General features: G+C 56.5%; 2 protein-coding genes across 11 annotated transcripts in view; one reads left to right on the forward strand and one right to left on the reverse strand.

Annotated features, from left to right (window-relative positions):
- The window catches only part of SIPA1L3 (signal induced proliferation associated 1 like 3), a 252031-nt gene extending 248132 nt beyond the window's left edge, over positions 1 to 3899 (forward strand). For all 9 annotated transcript variants that reach the window (XM_061139187.1, XM_061139184.1, XM_061139183.1 and 6 more), the window contains 2 exons: positions 180 to 261; positions 1701 to 3899. In XM_061139187.1, coding sequence (XP_060995170.1) covers positions 180 to 261; positions 1701 to 1844 — 226 coding nt within the window. In that variant the 3' untranslated portion in view covers positions 1845 to 3899. The remainder of the gene's footprint in view (positions 1 to 179; positions 262 to 1700) is intronic.
- Positions 3900 to 8187: 4288 nt separating this feature from the next.
- Positions 8188 to 16095, reverse strand: DPF1 (double PHD fingers 1). 2 transcript variants are annotated; one of them, XM_061135407.1, is made up of 12 exons: positions 16035 to 16095; positions 14491 to 14651; positions 14307 to 14414; positions 12735 to 12862; positions 12376 to 12465; positions 11906 to 11984; positions 11593 to 11724; positions 10647 to 10697; positions 10435 to 10554; positions 9267 to 9379; positions 8622 to 8703; positions 8188 to 8533 (listed from the first exon to the last, which is right to left on the reverse strand). In XM_061135407.1, the coding sequence occupies exons 1-12, from the start codon at positions 16061 to 16063 to the stop codon at positions 8463 to 8465; spliced, it is 1164 nt and encodes a 387-aa protein (XP_060991390.1). In that variant the 5' UTR covers positions 16064 to 16095; the 3' UTR covers positions 8188 to 8462. The 2 variants fall into 2 exon arrangements, with proteins under 2 accessions (XP_060991390.1, XP_060991383.1); XM_061135400.1 differs by having other exon boundaries at positions 8622 to 8733.
- Between the last annotated feature and the right edge of the window lie 791 nt (positions 16096 to 16886).

Raw genomic sequence — 16886 nt, forward strand, 5'->3', positions numbered from 1 at the left:
CCAACGCCCCACCAGGTGAGGAGCCTGCCCCAGGCGGAGCGCAGCCTTCACCCACCAGGCACCCCTGGGGACTCCAGCAAGGAGAGAAATGCCCAGAGCCTCAGGGACAAGAGGGGCCTGCACCCTGGGCTCCTCCCAGCTGTGGGCAGAGATCCTGACCCCGCCCCCTGCCTTTGCAGCGAGGAGCCGCCCCTGGATCTGACAGGCAAGGTGTACCAGCTGGAGGTGATGCTGAAACAGCTGCACACGGACCTCCAGAAGGTAAGGCCGCCAGGCAGCTGCCTCACATGGCACTTCTCAGATGCCTGGGGGGGTGGGCAGGTGGGCAGCAAGGCTGGGGCTCCCATCTCCACCCCCATCCCGTCTGTTCTAGGAGAGGCCACCCAGCTCTGAATGTAGTCATGAGTGAAGAGCTTGACAGTAGGGAAGGCTGGTAACACACCCAGAAACTCTTAGAAGGAGAATAAGTTGGCCCAACCTTATTGGAGGGCGGTCAGACCATATTTATCAAAACCATAATTGTGTACCTCGTCGACCCAGCAGTTTCACTGTGAGAATTCATTCAATAGAATTCCAAGCACGGGCACAAAGAGACCCGTGAGCAGGGGTGTTCACTGCTGGACCACTGGCCATAAAAAAACTGGAGCCAGTGCAGCTGTCTGTTCACAGGAGAATGGTGACGTAAATGACAGGACAGCCTTGCAGGGGAATAATCGGCTGCGAATTAGTCATGGCAGAAATCTACGTATTCACTGACATACAGAAGAAGTCCAGTAACTCAAGGAGAAAACTCAGCATGCAGCAGACCTGTTTCCTAGTTTTAAGTAACACTTAAAAAATGTCTCCCAGCTGTGGGTCAGAGGGCTATCTAGAAGATGACATTCCAGATGGTTCCTTATCTCCAGAGTGTGGGGAGTGAGGAAAAATCAGTGTGGAAGAGACTCTCTCTTGTCGTTTTACATACTTCTGGGTAAAGGGCCAGAAGGTGGCCAAGTGTAACGTGGAAGCCTCAAGCGCAGTAGTCGCGGGGGCCTGGGTTCAAATCCCACCCCACCATGTAAGGCTGTGTGATGCTGCAAACATCGCTGCCTGAGCATGTTGCCCTGTCCTGAGAGGGCAGCCCTGCGTCCACGTCCCAGCCCCCTCCTCACTGCATGAGGAGGTCTGGTCTCCTTTCCTGGTCCAGGAAAATCGGGGTCACAACATCCCACAACCCTTGGGTGGCTGCAGGACTGGAATGAGGTGATCATAGTAACTGTCACACAGTTACTCCACTCCAGGCTGTGTGCTGAGAGCTCAATATGCATGACCTCAGGGAAACCTCTCAACACTCCTTTCACAGTTTTCTTGTTTTGTTTTTTTGACCAAACAGTGAGGCATGTGGGATATTAGTTTCCCAACCAGGGGTGGAACCCGCACCCCCTGCCTTGGAAACGTGGAGTCTTAACCACTAGACCACCAGGGAAGTCCTGTCAACACCGCCCCCCCCCGCCCCCAGTTTTAGAACTGGGGAAACTGGGGCCCAAAGAGCTCGACCTTCTCTGGGTCAAATGGGCCCATGAGGTGACCAAAGTTTGGGCTCATGAGGTGACCCGCCTGAGGTTACTCAGCTGCTGAACCCTGGCAGCTGGGCAAGGCTCACAGGCCGCAGGGGGTGCCGTTCAGCCTGCGCCCCGCTGACACCAGCCCCTGCCCCACAGGAGAAGCAGGACAAGGCAGTGCTGCAGTCAGAGGTGGCCAGCCTGAGGCAGAACAACCAGCGGCTGCAGGAGGAGTCGCAGGCCGCCAGCGAGCAGCTGCGCAAGTTCGCGGAGATCTTCTGCAGGGAAAAGAAGGAACTCTGAGGTGGAGAGGCCACCACCCCCACCGGCCGCCTGGGTGGACATGGGCTCCTGCCCTCCTCTCCCTCGGCCTGGCCCCTGGTCGCAGGCGTGACCAAGATACTCAGCCCAGGCCCCACCGCCCTTTCAAGGACACGGACGCTTGGGGCAGCAGTGGGACCTGAGGGAGGCCTCCCCCGGCTGTCTACTCTTGGTCCTCGAGCCCCAGAGGGCAATGTGGTCTCCGGCCTCCCTCTGAGCTGCTCTCTCTGGTTCCTGGGGGCTGGGCCCATGCCCACCCCACCCCCAGGGGGCCCGTCCCACTCTCCTCACCCAACCTCTTCCTAGGACCAAGCCATTGGAAGCTGTAGGAAGGGGGGGAGGGCAGGAGTGAGTCTCCAAACCCCACAGCTCCAGGAGTTCACAAACCAGGTTTCCTCACCACATCCAACAGTATCTGGGGTGGTGGGGCCTTGACCCCTGCATGAAAAATCATGGTGGGAAACCGGCCAAGCGGCGTGGAAGCGGGGCCAGGGCTCTCCATCCTGGGTGCACTGGCTCCAAAAAGCATGGACTTTGCCCCCTCCCCACCCTATCCTCCAAAAAGCAACCAGGAGCACTTTCTCAGAGTTTGATTTATTTTCTTGAGGAGAGGGCATCCCAGGATGGAAAGAGGAAACGCCGGCATTCCAGAGTTAACTTCTTTGAAGGGGAAGCTATTTGCACACTTGGGACCATTTCCACAGTCTTTTTTGACCAGTCCCCAGACTGCCAGAGGCCGCGGCGCCTGGGCCCCTCCACCTTCGAGCTACTGACGCTGCCGGGCCCAGCGGCCTACCTCTCCTCCTCCATCAGCCCCGGCCTCTTCTGGACACCAGGAGGGCCTCCACCGAGGCCTCGGGTCAGGGCTGGAGAGAAACAGCCTTCATCTCCTCTCTGCTTCTGTTTTCCCTTTACAAGACCCCCAACCCATCTTGCAGGTCCCCCAGCAGCGACATTGGACCCCCCTGGGGAACACTGCCCCCCCATTAGGCGCTGGTTCTCCAAAGGCAATAAGGGGCAGCTGGCCGGGCAGCCGAGCCAGTGTGGTACTACGCTGTTCACCCAGGAAACAGAGCTTCTTTTTTTTTTTTCCTTTAAAAACAAACAAAAAATATATATATATATATATATTTATTTTTTCATGTAGAGTTGCGCCAGAACAAGTCTGTATGGTCACACAATCTGTGGATTCCCCCAACCTCAAACTGAGGATCGAGGCTTGTTCCCCGCTCCCAGTGGGCTGGGGCTCAGCGGGGGGGACTCAGAGGGACAAAAGCTGAGCAGGCCTGGGGACCCTGCTCCAAGCAGCACACTCCGACTGGGAAGCCAGCGCTAGGCGTCCCAGCCCCACGTCCAGAGATCCCCACCACCTTCTCTCTGGGACCAGAAACCTCAGGGGAGGAGGCCCACACAGGACACAGACTTTTAAGGAGCAGGAGAAAAGGACCCTGGTCCCTGAAGCGACACTGCAGTCCCACAAGAAGAGCCCTCGGACCTGCCATCTCCTCTCCCCCAGGAAGGGAGGGGGGGCGGCCCTTGGGGTCCTCAGCCCTGGCCAACTACTGTGATGTCTCTGCCCCTCTTCCCGGATCCCTTCTTGGAAGGGTTCTCCAGGACCACCCACCCCACCCCCAGCCCTTTCCTCCTCAGACCCTAACCTGGAGCCTGCCCCGCCCCCACCCTCTTTTTTTAAGTCATCTCCTACCTTCAGATCATTTGAATCATCTTGGGGACCTAATCATGTACATTAACACGTGTAAATTAGGATTTTTGGTTTTGTTTCCTGTTGTTTTTTAAGGATCTCTGCAAAGCACATCTATTTAATTCGAGTTTGGTGAAGATAGCAGAAGGGTTTTTTGTGTTTTTTTTCCCCTCTCCTTTCCCCCCAGTATGTTGATTTGTTTCATCTGGATTTTTTTTTTTTTTTTTTTTTTAGTTCTTTATTGTCTTTCCCTCCCCACCTCCCCTCCCCATCCCAGTCTTGAGATTTTCTGGCATGTTTCTGGAGGTTTCAAAGGAAATAAATGTTTCATAGAAGTGGCTTGTGTGTTCACTAGCTGAGCAGCCCCGCAGAGTCCCTGACAAGAGGGGGTGATCCAGCATCAGCCTCTTGTCCCCCTCGTCCCAAACACCATCACCCCCAGTGCACGCACACCTCTAAGAACCCAGGAGCACCATTCTCACCAACTTCTCTTTCTCAAAACCCTAGCAACAGAAATCCAACACAGAATGTAAGAAACATGAAAAGCACAAAGTATAACCCCTGGACTGCCAGGGGATTCCTTCAAATGTAATTCTTAAAAAGAGGGAGGTTCTACCCTCACAAGTCATATACCGGAGGCCCGAAACCCAGACCTGGGGTTTCCCAGGTGGTCCAGTGGTTAAGAATCCACCTTATGATTCAAGGGACGCAAGGTCAATCCCTGGTCCGGGAAGATCCCACATGCCTCGGAGCAGCTAAGCCCATGCGCCTCGTCAGTACTGAGACTGCGCTTTGGAGCCCAGGAGCCTCAACTACCAGGCAATGCAACAAGAGAAGACACTGCAGGGAGAAGTCTGCACACCACAACGAGAGAGGAGCCCCCGCTCTTCACAACCAGAGAAAGCCCGAGCGCAGCAACGAAGACCGACCCAGCGCAGCCAGAAGTAAATGCATTGAGACAGAAAAATGAATTTTTTTTTAAATAACGATCAGCTTGATCTCAGCTGGCCTTGACCTACAGTGGCTTGAAGCAGGATTTCTGTTCCTGGTCAGAGATTGAGGTGGGGCCACAGCAGTGAAAGCGCTGAATCCTAACCACTAGACCACCCGGGACAGTGGCTGGTAAAGGCCCTGGCCCGTCAGTTGTGTAGAAATGGGTTTCCACATAGCAACGGAAAGTACCGAAGTAAGTGTCCGTTAGGAGGGAAAAGAGTACAGTCTGTGTGGATTAGACATATGGGTGGGCTCAGAGAAAGTCACGCCCTCCTGGTAGTTGGAATCACTTTTATGGGGCATTTCTTCAGGGTTTCCTTTGGCCAGTCATCTTGCATTGTCTGGTTCGGAGTCCCTCTTTGGTTTATCCCAGGATCCTCTCGTGTGCCCAAGCATCTCTTAGCCAAGATGGATTCCAGCAGAGAGGCCTATGGGTGGGAGTTGACATCACTTACTATGAGGTGACTTCCCCTTCCTTTTGACCTCCAAGGAGCCTTTCTGCACATGTGTAGTGGGGAAAGTCTACTTGACTTGGAGAATAAAGAATGTGTGGTCTATCTTTTATCTGGGCAGGGTCCAGCTCTTCTCTCTCCTGCTATTTTGAAGGATCTGTCCACAGGGGAGAAGCCAGCTGTTCACCCTGGGGCCCATCTAGCTCCTACCTCATGGTTTTTAAAATCTGGAGGTGGTACAGAAAGAAAGCTGGATTTTGAGCTTAGTAACTCTGTTCTCAAACTCTGAGCTGCAAGACTCAGAACGGAGGGGCCCCTGCCTCCCAGCTGGGCTGTCGCCCCAGGGCACACCCTCCAGGCGGGCGCTGGCTCATTTGCACCCCCTCCACCCCCGTCCCCCACCCTTGCCTTCTCTCTGCCAGTCGTCTAGTTGGTGGTTTGGAGTGAAGAGCAGCTGCTGCTTCCAGTCCCAGAGCTCCGGGCGTTGTCAATGTCTTGGAAAGATACTGGTGTCCACTGGGACCTCAGCCCTGGGTCAGACCCTCATCTAGGGGCTCTCCTGGCCGGGAGGGGTCCTAAACCCCTGGCCTCAGATCTGCAGCTGCCCTGACGAAACCCCTTTTGCAGTTTGACCCAGGGATCGGGGTCAGACTTATTTTCCAAATCCCCAGATTTCATGTGAGAATCCCATGCTCCGGCCTCTTGTGGGAAGTCTGGGTCCAACTCTGCCTGGATCCGAGAAGCAATCCCACTACCTCTTTACAGGCCTTGCCCCACGGCTGGGGCTTTCTGGCCCACCTGCCCATTTACCTGTGCTGGACTTTATCATTTCTGAGCTCATACCTGACGCTTCTCTAACCCAGACCCCCGCCCTGCAAAGAAAAAAAAAAAAACTTTCCCAAACGGGTACATATCCTTTTTCCAGAGGAGGTGGACCAACTATTTCCACACCTCCTAAAAATTCTAGAGTGTTCCAGACGCCCTCCCTGTCTCCGCCCTCCTTGAGGCTCCATCTTCAACCCCGGCTACCCTCCCCCACCGGCACGGAAACGGTGGAACAAGCTGTTCTCACATCCTCTCCTGGCGCCTGTGACACACACCAACTTCCAACACCCCGCAACTCACACACGCCAGCCCGTGCTCTCGCCCGAACTGTGCCCTGCGCGTCCCTTCCCCGGCTTGCCCCAGTTTTCTGCTTCCTCTGCCTGTTTCTCCCCTCTCCCCCCAACCCAAGCGGGCGCCCTCCCTGCCCGCCCCCAGCCTCTCCCTCAGCCTCCCACCCCACTTCTGGCTCTCCCCTCACCCAGCCTTTGAATCCTTTCCTGCTTTTGGCGCTCTCCAGATTTTTCTATTGTCTCCCTCAGTTCTTGACGTCCTCTTCCCCGTGAAGTGTCATCTCTGTATCATTGTCCTGGGACTTTGCCTGTCCTGGATGCTGACTTCATCTCTCTCCCAAATGTACCTCCTTTCTCATTCTCTCTTCCCCTCTCCTGTTTGATGGGCCCTGGTTCTCTGCCTTCCCTCACGGAATCTCTTCAACTTCTCTCCCCAAATCACTGATTACTTCTCCTTTCTCTGTCTCTCCCCGTGCGTCTGCTATTTTTTATTACTGTTATTTCCTCTCTCCCACTAAATCTCCATCTCGTCTGTTTTCTTCCCCCATAATTCCTGTGGCTCCTTCATCCACATCTCTCTCCCAGATCTGTGTCTTCCCTCTCCTGCTCTTTTTTCTGATTTTCTAAAAATGTGTGGCTCTGATAGCTGTCTCTCTCCTGACCGTTCTTGTGTCCTGGTTCTCACTCTTCACCTCACCTCACCCGAGTCTGTCACTCCCCTGATGTCCCTGGATCTGCACTGTTCTTTCCTTTGCCCCTTCCCCTCTGTCCTTTGCCCCACAGCGGGGATGGGGAGCTCCAGGGGATGTCTGGTCCTAGGGTGAGGCCCTAGGGTGGTACCCCTGCTCCCTCCTGTAGCCCCAAGGGGAGGGCGTCTTCCTCTCCATCCCTTCCCTTCCCCCAGTCCCCAGCTTCCCGCCTCCCTCCCTCACTGCTTCCCTCCCTCCCTCACTGCTTCCCGCTGCAGCTGCAGCAGTCGGTTGCCAGGGCAACCACAGCTGGCTGGGTGGGAGCCCCCTCTTCCCCATCCCCCCCTCTTCTCCTTTCTCCTCCCCTCCACCCCATCCTCCCCTCTTCTCCTTTCCAGCGAGGCTAGGAGGAGCTGGGACAAAGCCAGAGAATGGCGGGGGTGCCGAGGGGAGCTGGGAGGGAGATGGAGGTAGGGGCCCCGCTCCAGCTGTTCACCTCGGTTGCTTCTCCCCTCGCGAGGCCCCATCTCCCCTTCTCGGTGACGCCCCAAAGCAGCCTGGAGAACGAAGCCAATGATGTGGGCAGAGGGGTCAGCCCCACTTTAATACACAGAACAAGTTAATTCACAGCAGAGGCAGGCAATAAAGGAGACTCGTTGACAAGGGGGGGTGGGCACGCCTGGATTGGGGGGAGACTCCCCCAAGCCCACCACTTCCCCCACTTGCAGTCTCGATTTCCCTTTTTTTTTTTAAACCCGAACAACAAACACACACAACCACAAGAAACAACCACGCCCCCTCGTGACCCGAAAGTGGCCCGCGAGGGTGGCAGGGAGGGGCAGGGAGGGGAAGGGGGAGAATCTAGTCCGTTGCAGAGTCTGTGCTTCTCATTCCAGCAGGCGCTGGGCAGGGGCCCGCCTCGCCCCACCGGCGACGGCCAGCCAAGGCCGGCAGGCACGGAGTGGGCACGGGCAGGCGGGCAGGGCTCTCGGGGAGGGAGCAGGAACGGAATTCAAAACCATGGTTCACGTCGTCATGCAGTATCCACGGTGGGCACCGAGAGGGGGCGAGGGGTGGACACCACGCCCCCCGGCCCAGGGCACAAGGAGGGGATGGTGCCCGTCTTGGGTGGGGAGGTGGGACAGCTGCAACTCCAGCGGCTGGGGGGAGGGGCCGCCAGGCAGGACGCTGGCGTAGACTGGTGCCCAGTAGATGCGCTCAGCAGTGCCCCCTCCACCCAGCCAGACCTTATAGGACTCTTTGTTATATATTAATTTCTCTTTTTTTTTTTAAAGTTTTTGACTTTTTCTTTAGAAAAAGGCTTTGTCCGTGCCCCCAGCCGGCATCCACCACCCCTCGTGCCCGCCTAGAGGCGGGGTATGGCTTTGAGGGGAGCAGAAGGCCCTGGTACCCATTTGCCAAGGGGGTGAGGAAGGAGGGAGGAAGGGAGAGGACCCTGCTGGGCCCACCAACCCACAGGGCAAACATTCCACTTGCTCAGAGGGGAGGGGGTGGCCCGGCCCCCTCTCTGGCTCCCCCCGCCCCTCCCACTGTGGGGCGTTAAGGATGGGGAGAGAGTGGAGGAGCTCCAAGAGGAGAGGCAGGTAGGCAGGCATCACCCCAGAGATCCGGGCGAGCCAGAGCCAGGCCTAGGTGAGGGTGATGTAGGCAGACGCCTTCTCTTTCAGGTGCCGAAGACAGAGGTGACAACTCCAGCTCCCTGCGGGGCGGGCGGAGGGCAGGGAGTTGGGTCAGGTCTGGGCAGGGCTGCCCCCACCCCCAGCCCCCGTCAGACCCCCTCCTCTCACCTTCCGGGGGCTCCGCCATGGGGGGACTCAGGCAGTACATGTGGTAACCCCGATCGCAGTCGTCACAAAACAGCAGCTGGTCCTGGGGGGTGAGACCCGCCCAGCTGGCACCCTGGGGGTACGGGCACCAGAAACCGGGGTGGGGGGCGGGGGCAGGGGCCAGGTCAAAGGGGCTGGGGGAGGTGGTCCTCTTGCAAGACAAAGGGCTCTGAGAAGGTCATCTCTGCAAAACCCTGCTGGGCCACGCCAGACGCCCTTGAGGACCGTCGGTTTGTGGTTTGTAGTTTGGGTTTTATAGGAGTGTGGGACATTGAAAATGACACTGAGATGGTCTGGAAGTCATGGGTTCAGGTCCCAGCAGAACCATGTCCCTAGCTGGGTGACCTCAGGCACATGTCTTCCCCTCTCTGAGCACGGTGTCTTCTCTGTGAAGTGGGAACAAGAGCACCTACCTCAGGGCGGTAGGGAGCACTCAGTGAAGAGTGTTAAGTGCCGGGTTCAATTAATGGCCACTAACAACAGTAATGATACAGGTTACTGGTGTTCACAGGGAGGGCGCTCCAGGGAAAGGCGTGAGGCCCAGCTGCCAGGTGTGGAGGCTGCCTGGGGGCAGCTCCCCGGGGGAGGGCGCAGACGGGTACTCACGTCGTTCTCCGAGGTGCCACACAGGCTGCAGGACTTGCACTCGATGCACTGCCAGCGGTAGGTGCGCACGGCCGCCGTCATGTTCACCGTGAACTGTAAACACGAGGGGTGTCCTGGGGGCCGAGGGGCAGGGATGCGGTTAGGGGTTGTCATGCCCCTGGTGGCTACTGACCCTGGGGAAGCCCCTGGGGGCTCAGCCCCCACCCCCTGGCTCACGAGGCCTGGCCCCGCCCAGCCCACGGTGCCCCGTGCCCGTTCCGCAGGCAGCGCCGCCTCGGCCACCAGTCTCCTACCCAGCCACCATGGCAACCACACTCTGCTCCCTAGAACACCATGGCAACCGCATTCCATTACCCACGGTGCTGTGGCAACCACTTTCTACCACCCACAACACCGGGGCAGCCACGTTCTGTTAACCGCTGTGCTGAGGCAGCCACATTCCATTAGCCACAGCCGAGTGGCCAACCCGTTCCCTTAACCGCAGAACGTGGCAACCACAGTCTCCCAGCCACGATGCCACGGCAACCGCCTTCCACAGAGGGGTCCCCACACCCTGGTTCCCTGCAGCCCAAGCCCATTACACACAACGCCACAGCAACCATACCGTTAGCAACGTGACTGGGGAGCGTGTCAACCCTCTGGTCGTCCCACCAGCCCAGAACAGACCCACAGCCACGACCCCAGGCCGCCACGACACCCAATCGCCATGACAACCGTATTTCACTACCCGTAATACCATGACAACCACAATTCATTAGCCACTGTGCTGAGGCAACCACAGTCTCTTACCCACAAGTCCACCTTGGGAAACCACATTCTGTTAACCACAACTCCATGGCAAGCGCCCTCTGTTGCCCACAGCATCCAGGCAGTGGCGATTGCTATCACAGCCCACCACCCCATGGTGTTTTGGCAGCCATCTTTCACTGTTCCCCATGCCAGACAGGCACGTGCCGGTGCCCACGATGCCATGACAACTGCGTCCCATTGTTCCCAGAGCCTCCCTGACCCCACTGAGTTTCCCACAGTCCTCAGCAGTTGAGTCAGCTGTTTATCTACCAGGATGCTCTGCGTTCCCCCAGTTCTCTCTCCTCTGCTTCCTACCCTCCAGATCTGGAGTCTCTCCACCCCGGCCCCCAGAAGCCTCAGGTTGGGGGGGGGGCATCACCTGATCGCCCACAGTCAGCACAGGAGATGAGGTCCTCAGGACACCCTGTCTTCTTGGAGCCCCCCAGGCAGAAGTCGCAGTAGCCGTTGGGGATGACAGTGCCGTCAGGCGCCTTCTTGGCTGAAAGACAGCAGGCAGGGGTTGGCGGGGGCAGGAAGGGACCCTCAGTCCAAGGCTGCTGCAGAAGTAGGGGTGGAGGGAGGCGTCCCTACCTGTGTGTTTCCTCTGTGACTCAGGGACCCAGGCCAATTCTTTGTAAAACTCTGGGGGTGGGGGACAGAGAGAGGGGCTCTCACCACAGGCAAGGCTCCACCCTGCCCACGGCCTCAGCCCCAGGGGTGAACCCCTTGTCCAGGCATGGGGGAGGTGAGGAGAGGGAGCCGCTACCCCAAGCTGCATTCAGCAGCAAAAGAGAGTTGCAAGGAGCCCAGGCAATTCTCATCAGGACCCCCCAACTCTCTGAGAACAACTGACAGGGCCTCCTTATTAGGTAAAAACTTGGCAGGTACAGCTTTAGGAAAAGCCCCCTGCTTCCCCCGCCCATATGCACTTCTGCCAGACAGCCACCCCCAACTAAGCCCCAGCTAAATAAAAATTAGGTAGAGGCCACTGGCCATGATCTGATACGGAAACAGACACTCAGAAGGAAAATTCTGAACACAGAGGTGCTTGGGTGTGTAGTAGGGGTGGGATGGAGAGACTGCTCTCTCCCACCGAGGAATGGGTGGGAGGATGGTTCCTCCACTGGCAGAGCCTCTTCCCAAGCCTTCCCCCATCCCTCAGCTGTCGAGGTTGGCACTGGATTGGCATGGGCGGATGCCAAGGGTTCCCAGGCCACGGCCCCTGCCCCTTGGCCAAAGCTTAGCAGAGGAGGGAGGAAGGGAGGCAAGGAGGGAGGGGAGTCATCTATCACCCCCCTCCCCAAGCTCTAATTGAAACAATAAATCAGACCCAGAAATATTACGCCCGGCCGGGAGCGAGGGAGAGATGGTTGGTTGCCATGGCAACCCCAGAGCCAGCATCCCCATGGTTGGTGGGGGGAGGGGACCGCTGAGCTGGAGATTTTCCAGAAATGTCTAATGTGCCCCCTCCCTCCCAGGCTCCTTAGCCCCCACTCCCAGGGCCCCTCACCACCCCACGCCCTGCCCGCCTGCTCACGTTTATGGTTGTTTTTCCGGTGGAAGGGCAGGGCGTGGCGTTCGGCGTTCTCCTCCCCCTCCTCCTCAGCCAGGTGGGTGTGGGTGTAGTGGTAGCTGAGCCCTGGCCGGTTCTTATACCGTTTCCCACAGACTGGAGAGTGAGCAGGGAGGGCCAGTCAGCCCTCCAGCCCTGCCGCCTCCACCCTGGCCTCCAGGATCACACCTCCCCCCTCTGCCAGGGTCCAGAACAGGAGGGAAGGGGGCCAGTGCAGGGCAAGGTCTCTGGGTCCCACTCTCTCTCTCTCTCTTCCCCCCTCTTCAGAAGGACTCACTATCACAGACATACGGCTTGTCTCGGTCCTCCAGGGAAGCGGTGTCCTGGCGTTTCCGGAGCCCCCCGATGCCGTATGCCTGAGGGGAAAGAGTCAGGAGTAAGGGGCCAAGAAAGGGAAGGAGCTAAAAGAATTTTCACCATTTGGGCCTGAAAGCCCAATCACAGTTCTACCACTTCCTAGTGAGTCTAGAGTAACTCTCTTGACCTCTCAGAGGTTCCATTTTCTCATCTGTGCCATGAGTAGGAAGATAGCTTTAACCCACTGTACAATCTCTGTTTTGCAAATGACTTAATATGCCCAAGCCTCAATTTCCTCACCTGTAAAATGGGTATAAAAATCCCCTACCCCTCCAGGCTGCTCTGAGAGTTAAATAAGGTAAAATTGGGGCAGGGTCTGAACACTGCACAAGCAATCAATGGAACCTGCCTTGAGAGGAAGGGTGATGGGGGGAGGTTTGGGAGCAATACCTTTCCTTTGGCCCTGTTCTTCCTCCTGGGCATGTCATCCTCTGGGTCTTCCACTTCAAGATCATGCGGAAACTCCAGTAGTTGCTGTTTCTGGGCACCAGGAGAAGGGAGACTGGGGTCAAGAAACTGGGTATTCTATTTTGGGAGGTAGTTCTGGGCATAGCAAAGATCAGGGGTGGCAGGGCAAGTTAGGAGGTCTTCCCAAAAGAAGATGAAGTGTGGAGGGATGGAGACAGGATGCTCAAAGGTACTAGGGAATCAGGGGAAATTTCAGAGTAGGAGCAAGATGGGCCAGGACACAGACCGGTTGAGAGGGCAGCCACAGCCCCTGGACGGGTGGGGCGGGTGGGCAGTCCTACCTGGCAGTCCATAATAGTCTCCTCCTCCTTCAGCTCTATCTTCTTCTCCCCTGTCTCGGCACACAGGAGAGCCTCAAGGACTGGCCCTTCGGGGAGGCCACCCTCCTTCTTCAGCGGTGCTTCACAGTCTGAGGACAAGACCACAGCAGGTAGGAGGGGGGTCAGGTGGAGAACTTGTCCCTAGAGGAGGACTCAGACTGCCCAGGTTGGGGAATCATGCTCTTTGCTGGAGGAAAGAGGCTTTCCCACACTCAACCAGCAACAGACTCAAATACTCAACCATCCATACCTCTCTCAATACTTCCACACATCCTAAGGATGCCCAGGCCCTGGAGAAGACACAGTCAGACCATCAGAGACCATCAGATGATCAGAGACCATCATATGACCATTGGACATATTCAGGGAGAGACATGGCAGGACCCTCCTGTATAACTACATAATATAAATAGGAGACCCTACCCAGACCCCCACAACTGGAGAGAACAGACATTCAACCGGCACACATGGGCATACACAAGGGAGATACAGACAGATCATCTGAGACAGCCAGACACACAAAGGAAGAGATACACCCAGACACTCAGATACACCCAGACACTCAGATACACCCAGACTCATGGAGGAGACATATTCACACCCCTGGGCACACCCAGAGACACTCCAAAAGAGAACATTAGACCATCAGATAAACCTAGACCATATGGGGAAAACACAACCAAACGGTACCAAACACCTGAACATACTTAGCGGGGAGAGAGACACACCAGAGAATCACTCAGATGGATACACATACACACAGGTGATACAGACAGTCCCTCTGGGACAATCAGACACACCCAGGAAGACAGAGCCAAGATGGACATGCCAATACACCTGCCTGGACCCACACAGATCCTTGGTCATGCCTGAGCAAGGGAAGAGAAACAGCCAGTGACTCTAATAGTACTGGACACATTTGAGAAGTGATAAAGCCAGACACTCATGGAGCAGCAGATATGGGCAGAAATATACCTAATACAACAAACAGACACTCAGGGACGAGATTCTCCCAGACATTCCAGAGCATCTGGTACTCAAAGGAAGAGAGACACTCAGGAACAGAGAGACCAGACACACTTATGAGGAAATAAGCCTGGAAACACCTGAGAAGAGACACGAACACCCAGACACACTGTACTACAAATGGAAAAAGTTACAGCCAGACACTGACACACCCAGACACACTCAGACAGCCACAGGAAAAAATAGGCAGATACTCTGATACATCCCAACTCACAAGGGAAGAGAGATACAAGGACGGGATACACCTGGACACACAAAACAGACATCACACTCTGTCCAGGAATGCACCTGGGTCCGAGGAGAAGATGCAGTCCAAAACTCAGGGGAAACCGGAGAGTCTCTGCACTAACCCCAGACACACCCCAGCAGACACAGCCAGTCACTCAGACATGGGCCAGGAGGGAAATAAAGGCAGATGTTCAGACACACAAGGGCATCAACACACTGATCAGCGAGTGGTGTGGGCACCCACGGGGGCCACCCCGGCACAGGACGGACCCCACCTACCGATCTTGTACTCGCAGGGCCGGAGTCTGGGGTCTTCCAGGATGTTGAGCCTCCGTTTCTTTCTCCAACAGCGGGCCGGGTACGTATAGATCTGTCCGGGGGCCAAACCTGGAGTAAGAAGGGCGGTAAGAACGCGGCCGGGAAGCCCGCGGCCCCGCCCCACCCCCGCCCTCCCTGCCGGTACCCGGGCCGCGGTGGGTCTTCTCCATCCAGATGTAGCAGTTGTTCTGGGCCACGCCGGTCTGCGAGTCAAGGAAGGGCAGGCGCAGGCTGCGCTCGGCGCACAGGCGCGCGTTGTAGCTGCGGCAGTGCTCGATGGCCTCGCGGTAGAAGTCCTCGCCTAGGCTGCGAGGGGCGGGTAAGCGGGCGGGCGGCTGTCAGCAAGGGCAGGCGCACCCGGTCGCCCAGCACCCCTCCCCCAGCCCACCCGTCGGGAATGGGTGGGCCGATTCCTCCAACCTCACCTCTCCCCTCCGGTGGGGACCCAGGAGCCCCCAACCCGGGACTCAAGCGGGCCTCGAGCCAAGGTGTGGATACAATATAGAAACAGATAAAGATACACCAGGACACATCCATTCAGGCACATATCCAAATCCACAACACAAATGTATCGCACATACTCACACAGGATTCACACACAAAGAGAGACATATCCCAAGACTCACAAAGGGAGAAACAGACACATCTCACATATGGGCACACACAAATATCTACTGAAAAACACAGATCTCGCAAGTTCCATAGTGTAGAAACAGACAGATCACACACGTGTCCATGCACAAATATACATCACATATCCAGAGACACACAACATAAACAATCACCCACACAAAGACATACAACATGTAAACAGATTACACACCACAGACACTCACACTCACTCATGCATCCAAAGACACACACACACAGGTACACAAATGTTAAGAGAAAAAATGTTAAAACAAACTACCCATATAAGCACTTACACACATACCCAAATACACAACACAGATCACATACAATTCAAATACACTCTACAAAGAAATCACACAGATTCACACAGGATACACACACACAGTCACAAAGATATACAATAATATAGAAACCAACATCTAAAATACCACATATTCAAATACACAAAGATACACATATACTCAGTGTAGAAACAAATCCACCCATATTCACACAAAAATTTGCACATAAATACAGGAATACCTACATATCCAAAGACACAGAACACAAACGATGCACTGTTTCAAAGGACATGCACACACACTCAAAGACTCAAATATCCAAAGATACCTAGAGTAGAATAAAAGAAATCAAATACACATCCACACACATATCCAAAAATAAAAAATAAAAAACACCAGAATCCGAACAAGTGACACACACTCCATATCCCAAGACAAAGGTACTGTGAGCTTCACTCAAGTTTACCAAGGTCCCCGCGCCCCTAGTCTATTTCACCCTCTCCCCAACCCCGGGGGTCTCAGGGCGGGACATGACCCCCTTTCCCGAAGAGGACTCGGAGTTCCGCACACTCTCCGCTCCTCCAGGAGCCGCGCGTCGGACACGGTTCTTGCCAGAGACCCACAGTCACACACTCTCGCAACCCCGCGCAGCCCGGCCCACGGTGACAGCCCCCCAGACACCCCATCGGCCCCACCCCCAGCCGCCACACACACACACACACGCCCGCGCGATCCGCCCGCACGCCCTCCCCCGCCTCCCGCCGGCCCGCAGCACCTCAGGGGGCCGGGGATGACCGTGGCCATCTTGCTCCCCGGGTCCTGCCCCCAGCAGGTCCCCGCCGGGCCGGTCCTCCCAGCGCTCGGGCGGGCGCTGAGGCCGCCCATCCATTCATTCCCGGGGGGCGGGAGCACTGGGGCCACAGCCAATCAGGGCGGCGGGGCGGGCCCGCCCGGGCCATGCTGGGAGTGGTAGTTCCCCGCCTGGGGCTGGCGGGACCCCACCGGGAAGCCGGTCAGAGGTGGGGCCCGAGGCACGCATAGCCGCTCACGCACGCTCACCCGTGCACACCTCGGAGTCTCGCACATGGGTCTACACTCACGCATGCACACCTGGGCTCGCACACACCCACACACGGCGGCTTACACACACATTCACACATGTACTCACAGCCTCCCACGCAGACTCACGCACACTCCCTCTCCCACACCTTCGCACAGACTCGCATACATTTGCACTCACACAAACACTTGAGTGCCAGGAGACTTAGAGACACCGTACAGATGCCCACGCAAACGTCCCGCCAACGCACGGCTCCCTGACGCCGCCCCCTGCCCCCAGTCCCTCCTAGCTCCAGAGAACCCTCTCGGTCCCGGTCTCTGGTCACCGTCCGGGCTGTCTCTCTCACAAGGACCACGCCCGACTCAACGCCTTCCCAGGCCTGACAGCAGCCGTGCTAGTTCGTTGTGTACTGTAGCCACACTTCCTGGGTTCAAATCCTGACTCTGCCACTCGGTGGCCATGTGACCCTGGGCAAATAATCTTTCTGGGAATCAGTTTCCTCATCTATAAAATAAGGATGATGCCTCCTTGGATTATTGTGAGGATTAAATGAGTAAGTATTGGGGT

This window comes from Dama dama, chromosome 4 (assembly GCF_033118175.1).
Source record: "Dama dama isolate Ldn47 chromosome 4, ASM3311817v1, whole genome shotgun sequence".
Lineage (NCBI taxonomy): Eukaryota > Metazoa > Chordata > Mammalia > Artiodactyla > Cervidae > Dama > Dama dama.

What these genes read in the sequence shown, in the direction of transcription:
- DPF1 (XM_061135400.1), bottom strand. Translation starts at nt 16,063, where the DNA reads ATGGCCACGGTCATCCCCGGCCCCCTGAG. An exon ending in CAAGCCGTATGTCTGTGATA is followed by an intron (nt 11,725 to 11,905) that starts GTGAGTCCTTCT and finishes CTCACTCTCCAG; the next exon opens with TCTGTGGGAAACGGTATAAG. An exon ending in TGCTGACTGTGGGCGATCAG is followed by an intron (nt 9,380 to 10,434) that starts GTGATGCCCCCC and finishes CTCGGCCCCCAG; the next exon opens with GACACCCCTCGTGTTTACAG.